Source organism: Mesoplodon bidens, assembly GCF_964165515.1.
Source record: "Mesoplodon bidens genome assembly, chromosome: 15".
NCBI lineage: Eukaryota > Metazoa > Chordata > Mammalia > Artiodactyla > Ziphiidae > Mesoplodon > Mesoplodon bidens.
In genome coordinates, this window is record NC_138171.1 from 83,743,646 (window position 1) to 83,760,976 (window position 17,331).

At 51.8% G+C, this 17,331-nt stretch overlaps 1 protein-coding gene across 5 annotated transcripts; it reads left to right on the forward strand.

Moving 5' to 3' along the window:
* The first annotated feature begins 264 nt into the window (after positions 1 to 264).
* Positions 265 to 14,334, forward strand: INTS15 (integrator complex subunit 15). Of its 5 annotated transcripts, none has more exons than XM_081256405.1 (6): positions 265 to 763; positions 1,212 to 1,433; positions 3,493 to 3,658; positions 8,261 to 8,785; positions 9,576 to 9,615; positions 13,519 to 14,334. In XM_081256405.1, exons 1-6 carry the CDS (start codon positions 572 to 574, stop codon positions 13,718 to 13,720), a joined length of 1,347 nt encoding a protein of 448 aa, XP_081112531.1. In that variant the 5' UTR covers positions 265 to 571; the 3' UTR covers positions 13,721 to 14,334. The 5 variants fall into 5 exon arrangements, with proteins under 5 accessions (XP_081112531.1, XP_081112528.1, XP_081112529.1 ...); XM_081256402.1 differs by having other exon boundaries at positions 439 to 763; positions 13,708 to 14,334; XM_081256403.1 differs by having other exon boundaries at positions 439 to 763; positions 14,034 to 14,334.
* The last annotated feature ends 2,997 nt before the right edge of the window (positions 14,335 to 17,331 follow it).

A 17,331-nucleotide genomic window follows, 5' to 3' on the forward strand; every position in this document is an offset into this window, starting at 1 on the left:
TGGAAAAGCTCCATGAAATCACATGTGTAGGCTTTGAACGCCGCGCAGAGAAAGCAAGGGGAGATCCGGGCGGGCCTTGCGGGGCTGGGGGGCGCGCACAAGACCTAGAGTGCGTTCTCTGGTGTATGTGGCCCCCAGCTCGGCCGCTCGGCGGTCGCGGGGCCCAGGGGCGGGGTTCAGGGGCGGGGCCCTGCCGCTCCCGCGGGCCAAGCCGCCAGGGGGCGCCCTCAAGGGGCGGGCCCTCGCCACCGCCTGCGCTTGGCCCTTGCGGGCCGCCGTTGCCGCGCTCGGCATCCGCCGCCTTTCGACTCCGCGGCATCGGGTTCCCAGGGATCTTGGTGGTGCCGGAGTCGCACACCCGGGGCGCCCGCTGGTCGCCGGCGGCGGCGGTGGCCCCCTGAGCGGGCCCGAACGGGGAGCGGGGAGCGGGCGGGCGCCGCGGCCCAGACCCAGGGTCGGCGGGCGGAGGCCGACTCGCGGCCTCTTTGTCTCGGCAGCGGCGGGCGCGTCCGCGGGGCCCGGGGCGGAAGTCCCGCCACGCTCCCGGCGCCCCGGCCGCAGAGGTGGCACCATGAGCGACATCCGCCACTCGCTCCTGCGCCGCGACGCGCTCAGCGCCGCCAAGGAGGTGCTGTACCACCTGGACATCTACTTCAGCAGCCAGTTGCAGAGCGCGCCGCTGCCCATCGTGGACAAGGGCCCTGTGGAGCTGCTCGAGGAGTTCGTGTTCCAGGTGCCCAAGGAGCGCGGCGCGCAGCCCAAGGTGCGCCGGGCGTCCGGCTGCCGCGTCCCCGATAAGTAAACTCCGGTTCCTTTTTCCTTCTCGGTGACAAGCGTCGGCCAGACCCCAAACGCTCTTCGGATCGGGGTCTCCCTCCTCGCCCTTGGCCTTGCTCCTTCAGCAGCAGCCAAAATGCCCGTTTTGCGGGGCTTGTGACAACCATGTCTCAATGGTGTTAAATAAAGGAAGAGACTTTAAAGTCCTGTTACCGAGAATCTCAAACCGCTGTAGGTCCTCCTGAGCCCCCTAGGGTGATGCATAATGACGTAGAATGGTATTTCTTGAGATTAACAGTAGAGAGTTCTACTCCGTGGGACCCGGGCTTTAGGGAGGTGAAAAGTTCCCTGGTGTAACCAGTGTTTTCTGTTTTCTCACTGTGTGAAATTAATAGGCTGAATTTCTCATCGCTTCTCCTGGATTTGTTTTACAGAGATTGAATTCACTTCAGGAGCTCCAACTCCTTGAAATCATGTGCAGTTATTTCCAGGAGCAAACCAAGGACTCTGTCCGGCAGATTATTTTCTCATCCCTTTTCAGCCCCCAAGGGAACAAAGCCGATGACAGCCGAATGAGCTTGTTGGGAAAGCTGGTCTCCATGGCAGTGGCTGTGTGTCGAATCCCAGTGTTGGAGTGTGCAGCCTCCTGGCTCCAGGTACGTCTCTAGAGATAGCGTCTCTGAGAGTCTCTGAAGAGGTGTTTTGTGTCAGGAAGTTTAATTTAATTGGATTTCTGGAGAGGTATTTTCCACATGTTATCTCCTTGATGTTTCTGCCCTGTATGCTGATAGCCCACACCTATATATACAGGTGATCACCATTCTTGGGAAAACAGTAGTTTGTAACGGTGAATGAAGGCTCCATCTTCAGAATAAGTGAAAAATCATTTTTCTTAGTTGAAAACAATAAGGTAGGATTTTGAAAACAGCTATGCATGCAGTCTCAAAGATTGGATTCTTTTTTTTTTAAAGGTCACTATGTGTCAAACTGTGACAATGTTTGCTTGTTTTTTATACAGTTAGATCAGTAAACATGGGAGTTGTTCCAGGGTGCCATTTCAAAGCTGACGGCTCTTCTAATGGATATGGACATAGGAGCCTTCTATAGTGTTTTTAAATAGCTTTAAAAAAAAAAAATATTTTCGTAGTAGACTTCGTGTTAGATAGTTTTTTGGAAGATCTGTTTTGCTCTTTTGTTACTCAGAGTTGTTGAAAAATTCATAATCCACTTACAGTAATTATTAACTCAAATTTTTGATTAACATGATCCTCAGCTAATCTAACAAAATTCACTACATTCAGTTTTTCAAACCTGCTTCATTCCCAAAGACTTGACATCATTTGGGCTTTTTTCAATTTATTTAAATGTTTTTCCTGTGATCTTATTTATCTTTAAAATTTGGCTAGTAAAAATATATTTTGTTCTTTGTGATACACAGGTAAATCTCAAGGGAATCTATACCTTAATGGCCACCATTCTGATTTCTGGGACACCTGAATAAATCTTGTGTGTTGTATTTAATGTCAAGATTATCTCTATCCCTTGACAACCTGATGAAGTCAAGTTTAGCATCTTGAAATTCATCATATAATTTTCCATTTATCTCTCATGGTGCTGTTGCGCTGGCATTTTGGCAAAGTGAAAGCAGATGTTAACAACAGGAAAGGGTCTTGTGGCTTGGGTCAGGGTTTGCCACACTGGGGTGTAGGGCTGCAGCTTCCTCCAGAGGAAAGGGTGGAGATGGCTGGTTTGGTGCGTGAATGAACAATCTGGCCTGATGCCTCCTTGCAGTTTGCCCTGCAGGCCGTGTTGTAGCCCTGAAACTGTAGCATCCCGAACAACGGTTAAATGTGGCTACAGATGGGCATCTGACTGGGAAGGAAAAAGACGGGAGGGTGGTGATGTAGGGTTCAAAAGTATTAATGGAGTTCGTAATAGGAAAGGATTGTAGGAAAATTTGAGAAAGTACTGCTCTAAATCATGTGATAGTTCACAGACTCTCCTAAGTCACATCAAAGTGGTACCAACTGTTAATTTTTACCTTTGGAGTCTCACCTGTAGGGTTACAAAAATTGTCGTTTCCTCACTTGAAGTCAGGAATGATTTTTTCTGAAGTAAACTTCAAAGGTCGGCAGGCCTTTCATGTAAAGGGCAAGATAGTAAACATTTTAGGCTTTTTGGGTCATATAATCTCTCTCTCTCTTTTTTTTTTTAATATTTATTTATTTGGCTGCTCCGGGTCTTAGTTGCTGCATGCGGGATCTTTGTCGCCGCATGCGGGATCTTTTTCGCCACGTGCGGGATCTTTAGTTGTGGCATGCAGGATCTAGTTCCCTGACCAGGGATCGAACCCGGGCCCCCTGTACTGGGAGCGTGGAGTCTTAACCACTGGACCACCACAGGGAAGTCCCTCGGGTCATATAATCTCTGTCACCCCTACTCAGCTGTGCCCTTGTAGTGCAGGAGCAGCCTGAGACAGTAGCAAACACGTGAGCAGGGCTGTGTTTCAATAAAACTTTATTTACAAAAAGAGGTGGCAGGGTGGATTTGGTCTGTGGGCTTTCATTTGCCAACCTCTGCTTCAAAGTAAGCTGTTAACGTCGTCTTCCCCTCTTGGAAGGGGTTCTGCCAGTTCTGATTTTCACCATGTGTACATAGTTGCTAGTCTCCTGGCTCACGACACCTGTAGTTACATGGACTGTGGCTTCTTTCCAGCGGACGCCTGTGGTCTACTGTGTGCGGTTAGCCAGGGCCCTCGTGGATGACTATTGCTGTCTGGTGCCGGGATCCGTTCAGACGCTGAAGCAGATATTCAGTGCCAGCCCTCGCTTCTGCTGCCAGTTCATAACCTCAGTCACCGCGCTGTATGACCTGTCGTCAGGTAAACTTTAAGCAGATGGTTACCATTAAAGAGGCTTCGGCCGATTGCTAGTTGTATTTGCACTGAACACCCAGCCAGCGGATGGCCTTTTTTTCTTTTTTTTCTCTCTCTGAAATGTGTATTTTATTTCAGGCTGAAAGCTAAAGGGATGGGCCACCTGTACCTCTGGAATTTGCTAACAAGGAACTTTCCTTAGCGAGTCCCATTTGCCTGACTCAGAATGGTCCAGGTGGCAGACAGCTAATAAGCAAGGGTCTGGTGTCTGGGACAGATGTAGCTTTCTCCCCAGACATGACCTGCTTTTTTTTGGGGGGGGGGCGGTTGGGGAACACACCACTCAGCATGTGTGGTCTTAGTTCCCCAAGCAGGGACTGAACCCGTGGTCCCTGCATTGGAAGCACAGCATCCTAACCAGTGGGCCACCGGGGAAGTCCCCATGACTTGCTTTTTTATTCCCGACTTTTTATTTTGAAAAATTGCAAAACTTCAGGAAAGCTGCAAGAATATTACAACAAAGGTTTGTGTATCTCTCACCGAGGTTCACCAGTTATTAACATTTGCCATATATTCTTTTTTTTCTCTTTTCCTTTTGCTCTCTCTTTCTTTCCCCTTCTCTCCACATACACACTCACAAGTATTTTTTTCCTGAACCCTTGAGTTTGTTGCCAGTGTCAGGTACCAAGTACTTAAATGTGTATCTAAGAACAAGAACATTCCCTTACACAAACATGATATCATTATCACATGTAAGAAATTAAATACTGACAGAATACTTTGATCTCATATATAGCTGTTGTTCAGATTTCCTTGATCATCTGAATAATGTCTTTTATAGCCTTTTTCCCCCCTTTTGAGGGACCAGGAGAATTCAGGATCCAGTCAAGGCTCATACATAGTTGTTATGTCACTTTGGTCCTTTTAAAATAGTTCCCACACAGACGTAGAGAATGGAATTGAGGACACAGGGAGGGGGAAGGGTAAGCTGGGACGAAGTGAGAGAGTGGCACGGACGTATAGGCACTACCAAATGTAAAATAGAGAGCTAGTGGGAAGCAGCCGCATAGCACAGGGAGATCAGCTCGGTGCTTTGTGACCACCTAGAGGGGTGGGATAGGGAAGGTGGGAGGGAGATGCAAGAGTGAGGAGATATGGGGATATATGTACATGTATAGCTGATTGACTTTGTTATACAGCAGGAACTAACACACCACTGTAAAGCAATTATACTCCAATAAAGATGTTTAAAAAAAATAAAATAAAACAGTTCCCAGCCTTTAAAAAAATCTCTGATACTGACATTTTTTGAGAGCTCAGCCCTGTTGTTTTGCAAAATGTCCCTCAATTTAGTTTTTTTTTTTTTTTTTTTTTTTTTTTTTGCGGTACGCGGGCCTCTCACCACTGCGGCCTCTCCCACCGCAGAGCACAGGCTCCAGACGCGCAGGCCCAGCGGCCATGGCTCACCCATGGCTCAGGGGCCCAGGCGCTCTGCGGCATGTGGGATCCCCCCAGACCGGGGCACGAACCCGCGTCCCCTGCATCGGCAGGCAGACTCCCGACCACTGTGCCACCAGGGAAGCCCTCAATTTAGTTTTGTCTGTTTCCTTATGAAAGGTTCAAGTTAAACATTTGTGGCAACAATATTACCCAGGCCGTGATGTGTCCTTCCTGTGCTGGGAGGCAAGCGTGTCTGTTGGACTGTGGGTGATGTTCTGAGACTTCCTTAGCAAGGTACTAGGAGAGGGCCTCAGGGACGCCATTAGATGGCATTTGACTTCAGCTGGGAGAAGCCCACGTCCGTCGTCCCTGTCCAGCAGCAGAGCCCTCTGGACCCCCAATAAAGAAAACCAAGAGAAGTCGACCAGCTCTGGTTGAATTGTGGCAGGGGTCTCAGACCCCACCCCCTGGGCCCTGCTGCCCACTTTCCTCCCCCAGGAGTGGGTTCCAAGGAACGTGGATTGACAAGCCCTGAGTCCTTCTACATCTGTGTCCTTGAATGACCCCCACAGCCCTTGCGGCCCCTGGCTAGGGCTGCTGCCCTCGCTTTGCATTTGGGGAAGGTACAGGCCTCGCCCTCGTGAGCAGCTTTCTCTGCAGAGGCAGACCCGAAGCCCTCTGTTCTAGTTCAGGTTCCTCCTCTGCCCTCAGCTCTGGCCGCCCAGAGGGCTGGCAGGTAACCTTTCTTCTCCTGGTTTAATAGCTAACCCAGCTGCTGGAAAGCCTTAGCAGCATTCTCCACTTTTGTTCAGTCCAGCATTGGTCTCCTGCCAGCACCCTGATTGTATATGATTCTCCTTTTATTTGTAACTCTTTTCCTTGCCGTTAGACTTTTTAGTTCTCTTGAGAAAGTTCGCATGGACCTACCATGAACGTTTAAGTGCGTATCATACCCGCGTGTAATTGCATACTTTGCTTTCGTCGCTGCATGCCGCTCGCTGGGGTGGGTGGCAGGGCTTGTGGGCGCCCCGCTGCTGGAGTGGAGTCTTCCCTGGCGCTCTCTTAAGAGGCTTCTCAAGAGCCCTTAATAGCTAGGAACGTATTTAGGTCTTTTGTGTTCCCATAGGAAAGATTTGCAGCATTGTAGTTTCTCTTTCAAGTCATCGGTTATTCCAGGGCAGCAAGGACAGAAGTTGGCCTTAACGTTGGGAATGGATTCGTGAACATGTGGAGAAGGAAATAACGTTCAGAAAATACCACTAACATTCTAGGATGGACATGAGACGTGGTATTTTTCTCTTAAGTCAATTTGCCAGTCTGACATGTCAGTCTTTTCTTTAAACCACTCTGTCGAGGTAGGATTGACACAGAAAGAGCTATGCATTTATATGTACAATTGGATGAGGTTGGAGATACGGAAATCCCTGGCTCCATGGTGGTGACCCAGAGGGTGGGCCTGAGTCCGCTGGCAGCAGGGTGCTTGCCGCTGCTCTTGGTGCTGTGGCTCACGGGCGTCTGTGCCTCCAAAGCTGAGAAACGAAAGGGGCTCACCTAACTGAACAGAACACCCTCTTGCCCCAGTGTCACAGGGAACTTGGGTCTCTGCACACAAAGGTTGTGGAGATTATTCGCGCAAGTACACGCTCACGTGTACTCACCGAGCGCACGTGTACACAGCATGTGTGCATATGCCGCCTTCAGGCTCCGGAGATGCCCCAGCTAGACGTGTGTGGGGCGGGGAAAGGGCTGGGTTGCTGGAGGAGTGGGCCTGAGACTGGCGTGTCCCAGACAGAAACGTTTCGGGGAGTCAAGGGGCCAGACACAGGGTCACCACTGTTGATTTTGCCAAGTAAAGGTCATAGATGACAACTCCCTCTTGTCACCGTCATTTCGTAGCAGAAGGGAAGGGCGTGGGTCAGCCCCCAAGCAGTAGACAGTCCCAGGGGAAAGGCCGGTGTCTCCCGAGGAAGAGCAGTTGGAGGCTTCACACCAACACCGGGCTCCCTCTGCCCCTGACTCTCTCTTCTCATGCTTGGCCCTGGACCTCAGCAGCCTGGAAGGGGCTCCGTCATCCCCAGCTTCTTCATGAGCTGAGGTGTGCACAGCCCCAGAGGCGGGAGGCTGGGGACCCGCTCCCACGCACACAGACAGCCTAAGGGCAGTATCCGCTGACCCCAGGACGAGCGGTGTAGCCTAGTGGTAAGAGCTGGGCCCCCTGGGGTCAGGTCTGGGCCCACCACGTAGTTTTTTTTTGTTTTTTTTTTTGCGATACTCGGGCCTCTCACTGTTGTGGCCTCTCCCGTTGCGGAGCACAGGCTCCGGACGCGCAGGCTCAGCAGCCATGGCTCACGGGCCCAGCCGCTCCGTGGCATGTGGGATCTTCCCGGACTGGGGCACGAACCCATGTCCCCTGCATCGGCAGGCGGACTCTCAACCACTGCACCACCAGGGAAGCCCCCACCACCTAGTTTTAATGAGTCTGGAGAAAATGATTTAACATCTCTGTGCCTCAGTTTCCTCATTCTCTATATAATAGTTGGTTTGTTTGAGGATTAAGTGAGTTCATCTGTGTTAGGACTTAGCCCGGTGCCTGGCACGTCATAAACTCAGAATAAATGTCAACTTTTGTTTTTAAAGTTACTGTTCTCTGTCTTGCCATAGAATGTACTAGATCTCAGGAATCAGAGGAGGCCAGGCCTCGCTTAGAGGTTCCAGGTTTGAGGCTGGGATGGCTCCTGGCAGCTGACAGATCATTGTCTGGACTCTGAGCTGCTCCCTGAAGGCCACCGTAGCTGTCACCGTACCACTGAGGGGACACCAAACACAGGGATGAAACCTACTCACAAGGGAAGGGATGAAGTGTGGTGGAGGTAGTTCTGGACATTGATAGTGGACTTTTATTTAAATTGACACATAGGATCACAAGGCATAATGGAGTTCTAGGGAATTGTTGGCTTAATGTGTTGAGTCCAACCATGGCCAGGCTTTCCTAAGTCGGATGAGAGCCCAGCCCTCTCGGAGGGGACGTTCCAGGAAAGGAGCCAGAGGGTAGGTGAGGACAGAGGTGTGTCGCCTGGATGTGGGGTGATGAGTACTGTGAGCTTGAAGGTCTGTCTTTCCCTGTCTCCTGTCCGTGGGGCTGAAGACCCTTCTGACTTTGTGTTGCAGACGATCTCATCCCACCGCTGGACTTGCTTGAGATGATTGTCAACTGGATTTTTGAGGACCCGAGGTTGATTCTCATCACTTTTTTAAATACTCCAATCGCAGCCAATCTCCCCATAGGATTTTTAGAGCTCACCCCGCTCACTGGATTGATCCGCTGGTGTGTGAAGGCCCCTCTGGCTTATAAACGGAAGAAGAAGCCCCCCTTAGCTAATGGCCACGTCACTGCCAAAGTCACCAAGGACTCGGGGGGGATGGACAGAGATTCCCACCTCTTGTACTCAAAGCTCCACCTCAGCGTCCTGCAGGTCCTCATGATGCTCCAGGTGCACTTGACTGAGAAGAACCTGTACGGCCGCCTGGGGCTCATCCTGTTTGACCACATGGTCCCGCTGGTGGAGGAGATCAACAGATTGGCGGATGAACTGAACCCCCTCAACGCCTCTCAGGAGATTGAGCTCTCCCTGGACCGGCTGGCACAGGCTCTGCAGGTGGCCATGGCCTCTGGAGCCCTGCTATGCACGAGAGGTGGGTGATTGCCTGGCCAGGCCTCCCTGGGGCGGGTCACCACCACCCGTCGGAAGGAAAATAGGGGCTCCTGGACAAGGACTGTGTTCCGCTTTTAGGACTTCTTTCCTCTCAGTGAACGCAGGGTAGGTGAGCGGAAGTTGCAGGATGCGCCCAGGTAGAATCCTGTGGCGTGGCATCTGGGTGTCTCCTGGCTGTTTTGCCCAGGCCTGGGGATGCCTCCAGAGCACAGATAATAATGGCTTAATCTCCTTCCTCTTAGGGAATCTTTTCTTTTTCTGCAGTTCTTTTCCATTGCGGCATAATTTACATACAATGAAATGCACCTGTTTAAGTGCAGGAAGCATTCCCATCACCTGTTCAGAGGGCTCCTTAGTTCTGCATTTCAGTGCTCGAACTCGCCCAGAAGAATGATCTGATGCTCATGACACCCTTCTGTTTGCTTGTTGACTGCTGACTCACAGACGTTGCCTGAGGCCCATGCAGGAGTCCCTGGAGACGGGTTTCCCTCTTATCTCGCTCTTAGCCTTGGGCGTCTGATCTGTTGTCTCTGGGCCTTTTCCCAGCCATCTGACAAATTGCCAGTAGAGCTGCCCCCTTTCCAAAGTGACGTCTTCTGTTGAGGGTGTGTGTTAAGGCAAAAATTGAAGAAAACGCCCCGCTTCTAAATGATGCTAGGAAGCTGAGCATGAGGGACTGTTACTGTCTTGCTAGCATCCTTGAACAAAAGCAAACCTCTCACCTCGTCATCTTCAGGCCGTCCCTTAATTCTGTGTCTCCTTCATTTCAGATGACCTGAGAACCCTGTGCTCCCGGCTGCCCCATAATAAGTAGGTACCCTCCCAAGACTTCTAGCTGGGTGGGTGCGGGGGTGGGTGCGGGAGTGGTGGGGTGCAAAGCAGGGCAGACCCCTTGTCCTGGCTTCCTGGGGAGAGCTGGTCTGCAGGGTCTAGAGCGTCCGTGAGTGAGGGGCCCCCCAGAACCGGACAGTCCGCGGGGGCGTGCATGTGATAGCATTGGCACCGGAGAGGAGGCTCAAGCAGGGGGTCCGTCAACGAGGTAGGAAACGCGGCCGTCCCTCTGGGTGTCACGGAAGAAGCGGAGCAAACTCGGGGGGCCTGTACTGCTCACCACGTCAGCGTGCGTGTGGGTCGTGGTGATGTGGCACACTGTTGGCGACATCGATTGCACAGCCCTTAGGGAAATACTGTGTCGGTTAGGCCAGCGCCGTGGTCTCGGGTGGCACAGACGGGGTCCTGAGCGGGGTTGTGTCTGTGCTTTGCTGTGACGCCGGGGCTGACTCTTTTGCCTTGGTTTCCCCCCTTGTAAAATGGGGACTGTAATTCACCTGCCTCACAGGCTCGTAGTGAGGTTTAAATGAGGTGGTGTTTGCAAAGTTCTTTGTCCACGGCACACGGGCGTCTCTCCGTAAGTGGTGGTTATTGTCCTAATTTGAGGGAAGCAGTGGTAATGGTGAAAAGCAGGAACTGTGTGGTCATAGCAGCTTCTGGTGAGAATTCCACCCCTACTACTTCCTATCTGTAAGACCCTGGGCAAGTGCCCACTACCTCTGTTTTCTCTATAAAATCAAGAAAACAATAGTACCTGCCTCGGGTCCCCCTGCCTCCCCCGCCCTGCTCCCGTCATAGGAGTTTTGTGAGGATTAATTGAGTAAAAACATAGAAAACACGTAGAATGGTACTTGATATGTAAATAACCTAAGAAGTGTTAGCTGCTGTAACTTTTACTGTTATTTGTGTAACGAGTTTCTCTTAATCGAATTAATTTCACTGAAGCTAAGAAGCAAAAAGCTATGTGCACAAAAATGTTTCATGCAAAGGCAGTCTTCTCAGTAGCAAAAGTCAGAAACAAGCTAACCATCCCACAGCATGGGGATACTTAGTAAGTTAGTAGTGATACATCAGAAGGATGGAACATTATGTGTCCACTAAAAACAGTCATTGTGGCCACCGTGCGAGGAGATTTTATAGTTGAAACTATAGTTTATAGTTGAAGGCAGAACTGCCCTGCTCCCTGCTGTGTGCACCTGGGCAGGGTTTACAGGAATGAAGAGAGCCGAGTTCTTTCTGCAGAGGGTCGCACTGGTTTCTAAGGTGGATAGTGGGGCTCCAGGGCCGGCGCTGGCGGGCAGTGCGGACAGAGGGTGAGCAAGCCCACCGGGCCCCTCGGCACTGTGTGTGCTCCCAGCCGCCCAGGGCCTGACCCACCAGCCCTGCCGGGGCCCGGGAGTGGGGCAGGTGTGGCAGGCTGAGCAGAGGCTTAATCTGAGGCCAGAAGATGGGCCAGATGCTACTTCCTGGGCTGACAGGAGGGGAGCTGCAGCCAGAGGGCCGGGAGCTTGGCGTCGGGCTCCAAGCGGCAGGCAGCTCCAGGCAGGCCTCTGGGTGGTTAAACGGGGGTTTCTGGAGCAACCGAATGGTCCACCTTGAGACGTGACATCAGCAGGGTGGACCGCTTGTCCAGAGGCCACCTCGCCCTCGGGAGCCCACACTGCGCCTTTGTCTCCCTGTCTCCGTCCCTTCCTTCTTTCCTTTCTTCCCTCCAAGAAGGTCTCCTGCGTCTGAGGACATCGTCAGTGCAAGTGGCACCTCTTCAGCTCCTTGCACTAATCCCTTTGTAACCTTTTCCTTCTTTGCGCACAGCTTTTATTTAACGTTTAATGTTTTCAGGGCATTAAAATCGTGATAGGGTATGAATCGTTTATCATCCCAGTGTTATAACTAGGGGTCCCCGTGGGAATCCTCTGGAACTTCTAACAGCCCGGAGGGACACCCCCCACCGGGGCCTGTAGCTGCTACCTCGAGGTACAGCCCTGGGCCCCAGTCCCCCGGGGGCAGCCTGACACTGACATGGGGAAAGAGTGGCCCACAGTCGCTTGGACTACCTCTTTGATTTCTGATTGTTCCTTTTGTGTTAATTGTCTTCTGGACTAGACCAGAAACTTCCTGAAACCCCTTCTCCCTCTGGCAGGGTGTGCAGGTTCAAATGAGCATATGACCTACATTTTGCCTCCACAGTATTCCCTCCTTAGACTTACTTTTTTTTTTTTTTTTTTTTTTGCGGTAGCGGGCCTCTCACTGTTGTGGCCTCTCCCGTTGCGGAGCACAGGCTCCGGACGCACAGGCTCAGCGGCCATGGCTCACGGGCCCAGCTGCTCCGCGGCATGTGGGATCTTCCCAGACCAGGGCACGAACCCGTGTCCCCTGCACCGGCAGGTGGACTCCCAACCACTGCGCCACCAGGAAAGCCCAGACTTACTTATTTGTTTGCTTATTTTCCTTGAATTTCTTACCCAGAGTTATTAAACCGTAGTAGTTATTAAAACGTAGTGAAAAGAGTCAGAAGAGCTTCAAGCCACTGAAAGGCACCAGCTTTCTTCACACCTGGGTTTACTGCCTGGGCCCCTCCTGGGGGCCCAGGGTAGCAGACTTTGTACTTGGTGGGTGGGAGAGCGTGAGGGTCACTCTGCCAAAGACCTAGGCCCGCCCCCCGCTTCATCTCAGAGCTCCAGGAAGCAGCCGACCGTAGTCAGTCGCCCAAGGGTGAAGTGGTCCAGCGGGGTGGGCTTTCACTGGGCCAAGCAGGACAGCATGCAGGGAAGGTGCGGCCTCGTGGGACCGGGAAGCTGAGGAGCAAGTGGTGGGCATGAACGGGACCTGGCAGACGGGGTTTGGTGATGTGGAGGGACAGTGTAGACACTCGAGAGACAGGACCCAGCCGGAGCCACGGCCCTGGGTGAGGCTGGGAGAGCAAAGCACAGAGGCCAGGGGATCCGGGAGGAGGGCAGGGCTGGGGAGGGGCCCTCTGTCCTGAAGGGGCGTAACTGGGGGAGTTGGTTATTTCAGGCTGAGTCCGGACAAGCCAGAGGTGGAGAGAAAGTTAGGACGCTCTGCCGATCGTGCTGAGAGGGGAGGGTGGCGTTAGATAGGATGAGACTGACGAGAGGAAGCTCTTCAAGGGGTCTCAGAAGGCACTAGCATAGGAGGCGACGTTGAATTCAGGAGCGGGAAGACTTCCTGGAGGCGGAGGCTGTTGATGTGCTGAGCCACAGAGAGCAGAGCACAGGCCAGGGTGGGAGGGGGTTGGGTGGGGGGAGGACTAAGGCTCCTGGGGGTGGGCGTGGGGCGGGAAGGGGCCCTGAAAGTGGGTGAGGGCTGGGTCCAGGCCGGGGCCATTCCTGAGGACTCCGGACGTCAGGGTCATGTGAAAAGCCACCTTCTGTGCGGCTTTGCTCGGAATTCAGTTAGGACTCGGTCATTAGGAGTGGCTTGGAGAAGCGTGGCCCTCTGTCCTTTTTGCTGTGGCTCCTCCGTCACAACCCCCGAAGGTGTGGACACGTGAGGCTGACACCAGTGCCCACCTGCATGGTCCCCAAGCCACAGATGCCAAGCTGTGTCCGGAGCTTCTGTGGACTACAGGCTCCCTCCCTCCCTCCCCGTCGCTGCCGGAAGGATCCCGGCTTTTCCCACTGCGGCCCCTCACCTCTCCGGGCCCCAGTCTGTCAATACATCCCGCTGCCTCCAGGTCACCCCCTCCTGCTGCTACCCAGGCACGAGCCACCCTCCGTCCTTCCTGGAAACTTGGTGTCTGTCCCGGCACAGGAGCAAGGACCACCACGGCAGCCTAGCCTGCCCCCCACCCATAGCGCCACGGGTCGGGCGGACGCCACCGTTGGCACCAGCGCATCCTAACCCTTCTCCTTGTGTTTGCAGCCTTCTCCAGCTGGTGATCTCGGGCCCCGTGCCACAGTCGCCACACGCGGCGCTCCCTCCCGGGTTCTACCCTCACATCCACACACCCCCGCTGGGCTACGGGGCTGTGCCGGCCCACCCTGCCACCCACCCTGCCCTGCCCACGCACCCCGGGCACACCTTCATCTCAGGCATGACCTTCCCGTTCAGGCCCATCCGCTAGGCTGGCCCCCGCGAACCGCTGAGTGGCACCGTGCCTTCCATGCCTGGTTGGAGGAAGCCTTCCCAGGAAAGGACGACCGATCCATAGGAGAGGGCTCGGGGGGCAGCCGGGCGGCCCTTCCTCGCTGCAGAACCACAGAAGCAGGTCGGTGTGGAAGTTCTGCGATGTCGCCGTCCAGGCGCCTCCTACCTGTCTCATTCGTAAAAGTCCAGATAGGATCGATGAAAGGAGACGTCCAGCCCTCTGCGGAGCGATGCGGGCATCTTTAAAAGCTGCCAGGGCCGTGAGCCTGTGGTCTGGGGTGTCATTGCAGACACACGCCCTGAGCCTGTGCCGTTGGAGCACTGGTGGAGGAGGAGCGTCCGCGAGTCCACGTGTCTGGCTTCCCTCCTTGTGGACGGGCTGTGTCCCACCAGGAACACAAGGCACTCCCATGGCTCCGGGAGCGCAAGGCTGAGCCGTCGGCATGGCAAGCTCTCCCCCAGCACTTGGTCCCCACGGGTCAGGGGAACCTGTGAGCCTGGCCCCCATCAGTAGGGAAAGGAACGTCTCTGTTTTATTGGGGTCTCTAAGTTTTCCTTCCATATGTTCAAATAAATTTTTTCTAAACAGTTTCATAGACTTTATGGACTGTATTTTTAAAACTTAGTAGCTGTGAGCCTCGGAGATGTCCTCCCCAGTCCGCAGCGATCCTGGTGAGAAGATTGGATACAATTGTAGGCGCTCCTTTTGGCAGAAACGCTGCAGACGCTCCCCCCACCCTGTGCAGGGCACCCAGGGTCTGTCTGCTTCAGTTACGGCTCCTTTCTTCCTTCAGGAACAAAACTCAGGCCTCAGGAGTTTTCTCCAGCACGTGGTTGGAAGGTATCTGCTCGGAGTTCTCACTTACTGGTTTGGGGAGGAAGGAAGGATAACCAGTAACCCCATTGCTGGGCTCCCCTAGGCTGAACGTGAGGAATGAGAGGCGGGTTACAGCAAACAGTGAGCATGGAGGATCAAGATTAACTCGAAGGGGTAAAATTTACCCTTGCTGTTGGTTACCCCGCTGTTGCTGTAGTCCGTGCCCTGGAAGACCAGACCAAACGGGGGGGTGGGGGGTGGGGTGTGTGTGTGTGTGTGTGTGTGTGTGTGTGTGTGTGTGTGTGTGTGTGTGTGTGTGTGTGTGTGTGTGTGTGTGTGTGTGTGTGTGTGTGTGTGTGTGTGTGTGTGTGTGTGTGTGTGTGTGTGTGTGTGTGTGTGTGTGTGTGTGTGTGTGTGTGTCTGGAGTTTAAGGCATCTCTCAAGGTAGTGCAGTTTTGCTGTGACGGCCATACGTGGCCTCCGGGGTCCGTGACCATGGGTGCTTTCCTAGGGCCACGAGCTCGTGGTCTTCCGTGGGCCCCAGGAGTGCTCAGCCAGGCTCCCGTTGCCCCAGCCGGTGTGTAGGAACCAGCCTGCAAGTGAAGCCTATCAGGACCCTGCTTTTAAGTTGCTTTTGAGAGCCGTGAACTAGAGAGGAAATTACCTTTTCTTTGAGTTTGATTTCATTATCCCTGTGTTTCCTGTTGCCTGTATAAATCTGCGGATGTCGGGGCAGGAAGCAAAGTCAAGTCTCTGCTTCCATCTCTCTTGGTGGGACTCATCCGTGGAACTTAGCACTTGCTGGTTCTTCGTGTTCAACTCTGGTACCAAGTGTTTCTGAAAAGGGTGGGAAACGAGCTCTCACACTGCTTCCTGGTTGGAGAGGATCTCTAAACCTGGCTCTGTCTTGGAAGGTGGTTGTCACCATCTGTGTCCAGGGCTAGATAGTCTTACCTCCTCTCAGACCCAAGGTGGTTTTTGCCAAAATAAAAATAAGAAGGGTAAAATGTAGGAAATAAAGCCACTAGAGCCACAGACTTCCTTTGTGGTATTTTTAGCAGTATGTGGGCAATTAAGTCAGCAAATTAAAAACGATGGACCTCCTGTTGTTATGTGCAGGCACTTGCTAAGGGTTTTACATCCATTAAAAACTGACATGTGAGAAAATATTAGGCAACATATGAAATAAAGTGTATCCACGCAGAGTGTATAAAGAAACTACACATTAATCCAAAGACATTCCAATTTTAAAACTGAAGGACATGAACAGAAAATTCATAGAAAAGAAAATACAAATGACCAATAAATAAGAAAAGATCCTAAAACTGGTAACCAGGGAAATATAAAAGTGAAATGCCATTTTTTTACTTACCCATCAGATCAACAAAATAGAAAGTGTCGCTAAAGGTGTGGGGAGAGAAGGATCGCGGTTTGTGGTAGAGAATCAGTTTAGCTGCTCTGGAGAAATTAGAAGATAAGGTGATTCTGTGGTCCAGCAATACTAGAAAGAGATGTACAAGGGTGTTCAGGGCTGTGTTGTTTGTTTTCTAAGTAACGGTTTTATGGGCAGATAATTCACATACCCAGTTCACTAAAGGGTACAATTCAGCGGTTTTCAGTTTATTTACAGAGTTGTGCAACCATCACCACTATCTGTCTTAGGACATTTCACCATCCCAAAAAGAAGCCCTGCAATGATTACCAGTCACTGACCCCCTACAGAAAGTAGCACTTGGCAACAACTAGTCTACTTTCTGTCTTCGTAGATTTGCCTTTTCTGGACATTTCATATAAATGGAATCATACAGTATATGTTCTTTTGTGACTGGCATATTTCAATTAACATAATGTGTTCAGGGTTCATCCATACTGTAAAGTGTCAGTTCTTGATTACTTTTTATGGCCAAATAATATTCCATTGTATGGATGGACCACATTTTGTTTATCCATTTATTAGTTGATGGACATTTGAACCCTTTGGCTCTTATGAATATTGCTGCTATGAACATTTGTGTACAAGGTTTTCTGTGAACATGTTTTTGATTCCTTCGGAGAGAAAGATATACGTATATATACACATACACATGTATATGGAAATGCTGGGTGCAGTATTTCTTTAATAAGGAAGATCCAGACACACCTCAAATAGGCATCAATAGAGGACTGTCCGACGAGGTGCTGTAAACTTGGACGTCTCTAGGGACCAGACAGGTGATGTCAAGGGATGAAGCTTCCAGAATTAGACCCCAGCGGGGACTGGGTTCCATGCTAAACTAGAGAACACCCAGAGCTGGTCGTTGCCAGACCTGGTCGCTTGGGCCAAGTGAATGTTGCCAGGACTTCTGAGTTTTCACGGAAGATGGAAATACGATTTTTCATGTTGCGTTTTCTTAATTTAAAAACCACATTTGGAAACCAGTCTCTGCTGTTAGAAGTCAAGATGGTGGTGGAGGATGGGTCGTGACTAGTTGAGGCTGGTTACACAGGTTTGTGCACTTTTCCGTATGTCGTTATACTTTAATAACAAGTGCCTCCCCCCAAAACCCCACAATACAAAGTGGGCTGACCTTGACGTAGTCTTTAACCAGATTTGACCCAGAGGTTTCCTGTTTCTGCCCCTTGGGCTCCTGATAAGGAAAGTTCCTCCAGAAATATTTGCCAAGTGAAAGCTTGGATAGCATTATGAAGAGTGTAATGCCTAAAGTCATGTATGTAAAAAATAAAAAGACAAGGTGATACTACAGCTTTCCCACAGGTATACATGGATGTGT

What these genes read in the sequence shown, in the direction of transcription:
- INTS15 (XM_081256405.1), top strand. Translation starts at nt 572, where the DNA reads ATGAGCGACATCCGCCACTCGCTCCTGCGCCGCGACGCGCTCAGCGCC. An exon ending in GTGCAGCCTCCTGGCTCCAG is followed by an intron (nt 1,434 to 3,492) that starts GTACGTCTCTAG and finishes GCTTCTTTCCAG; the next exon opens with CGGACGCCTGTGGTCTACTG. An exon ending in AGCCCTGCTATGCACGAGAG is followed by an intron (nt 8,786 to 9,575) that starts GTGGGTGATTGC and finishes CCTTCATTTCAG; the next exon opens with ATGACCTGAGAACCCTGTGC.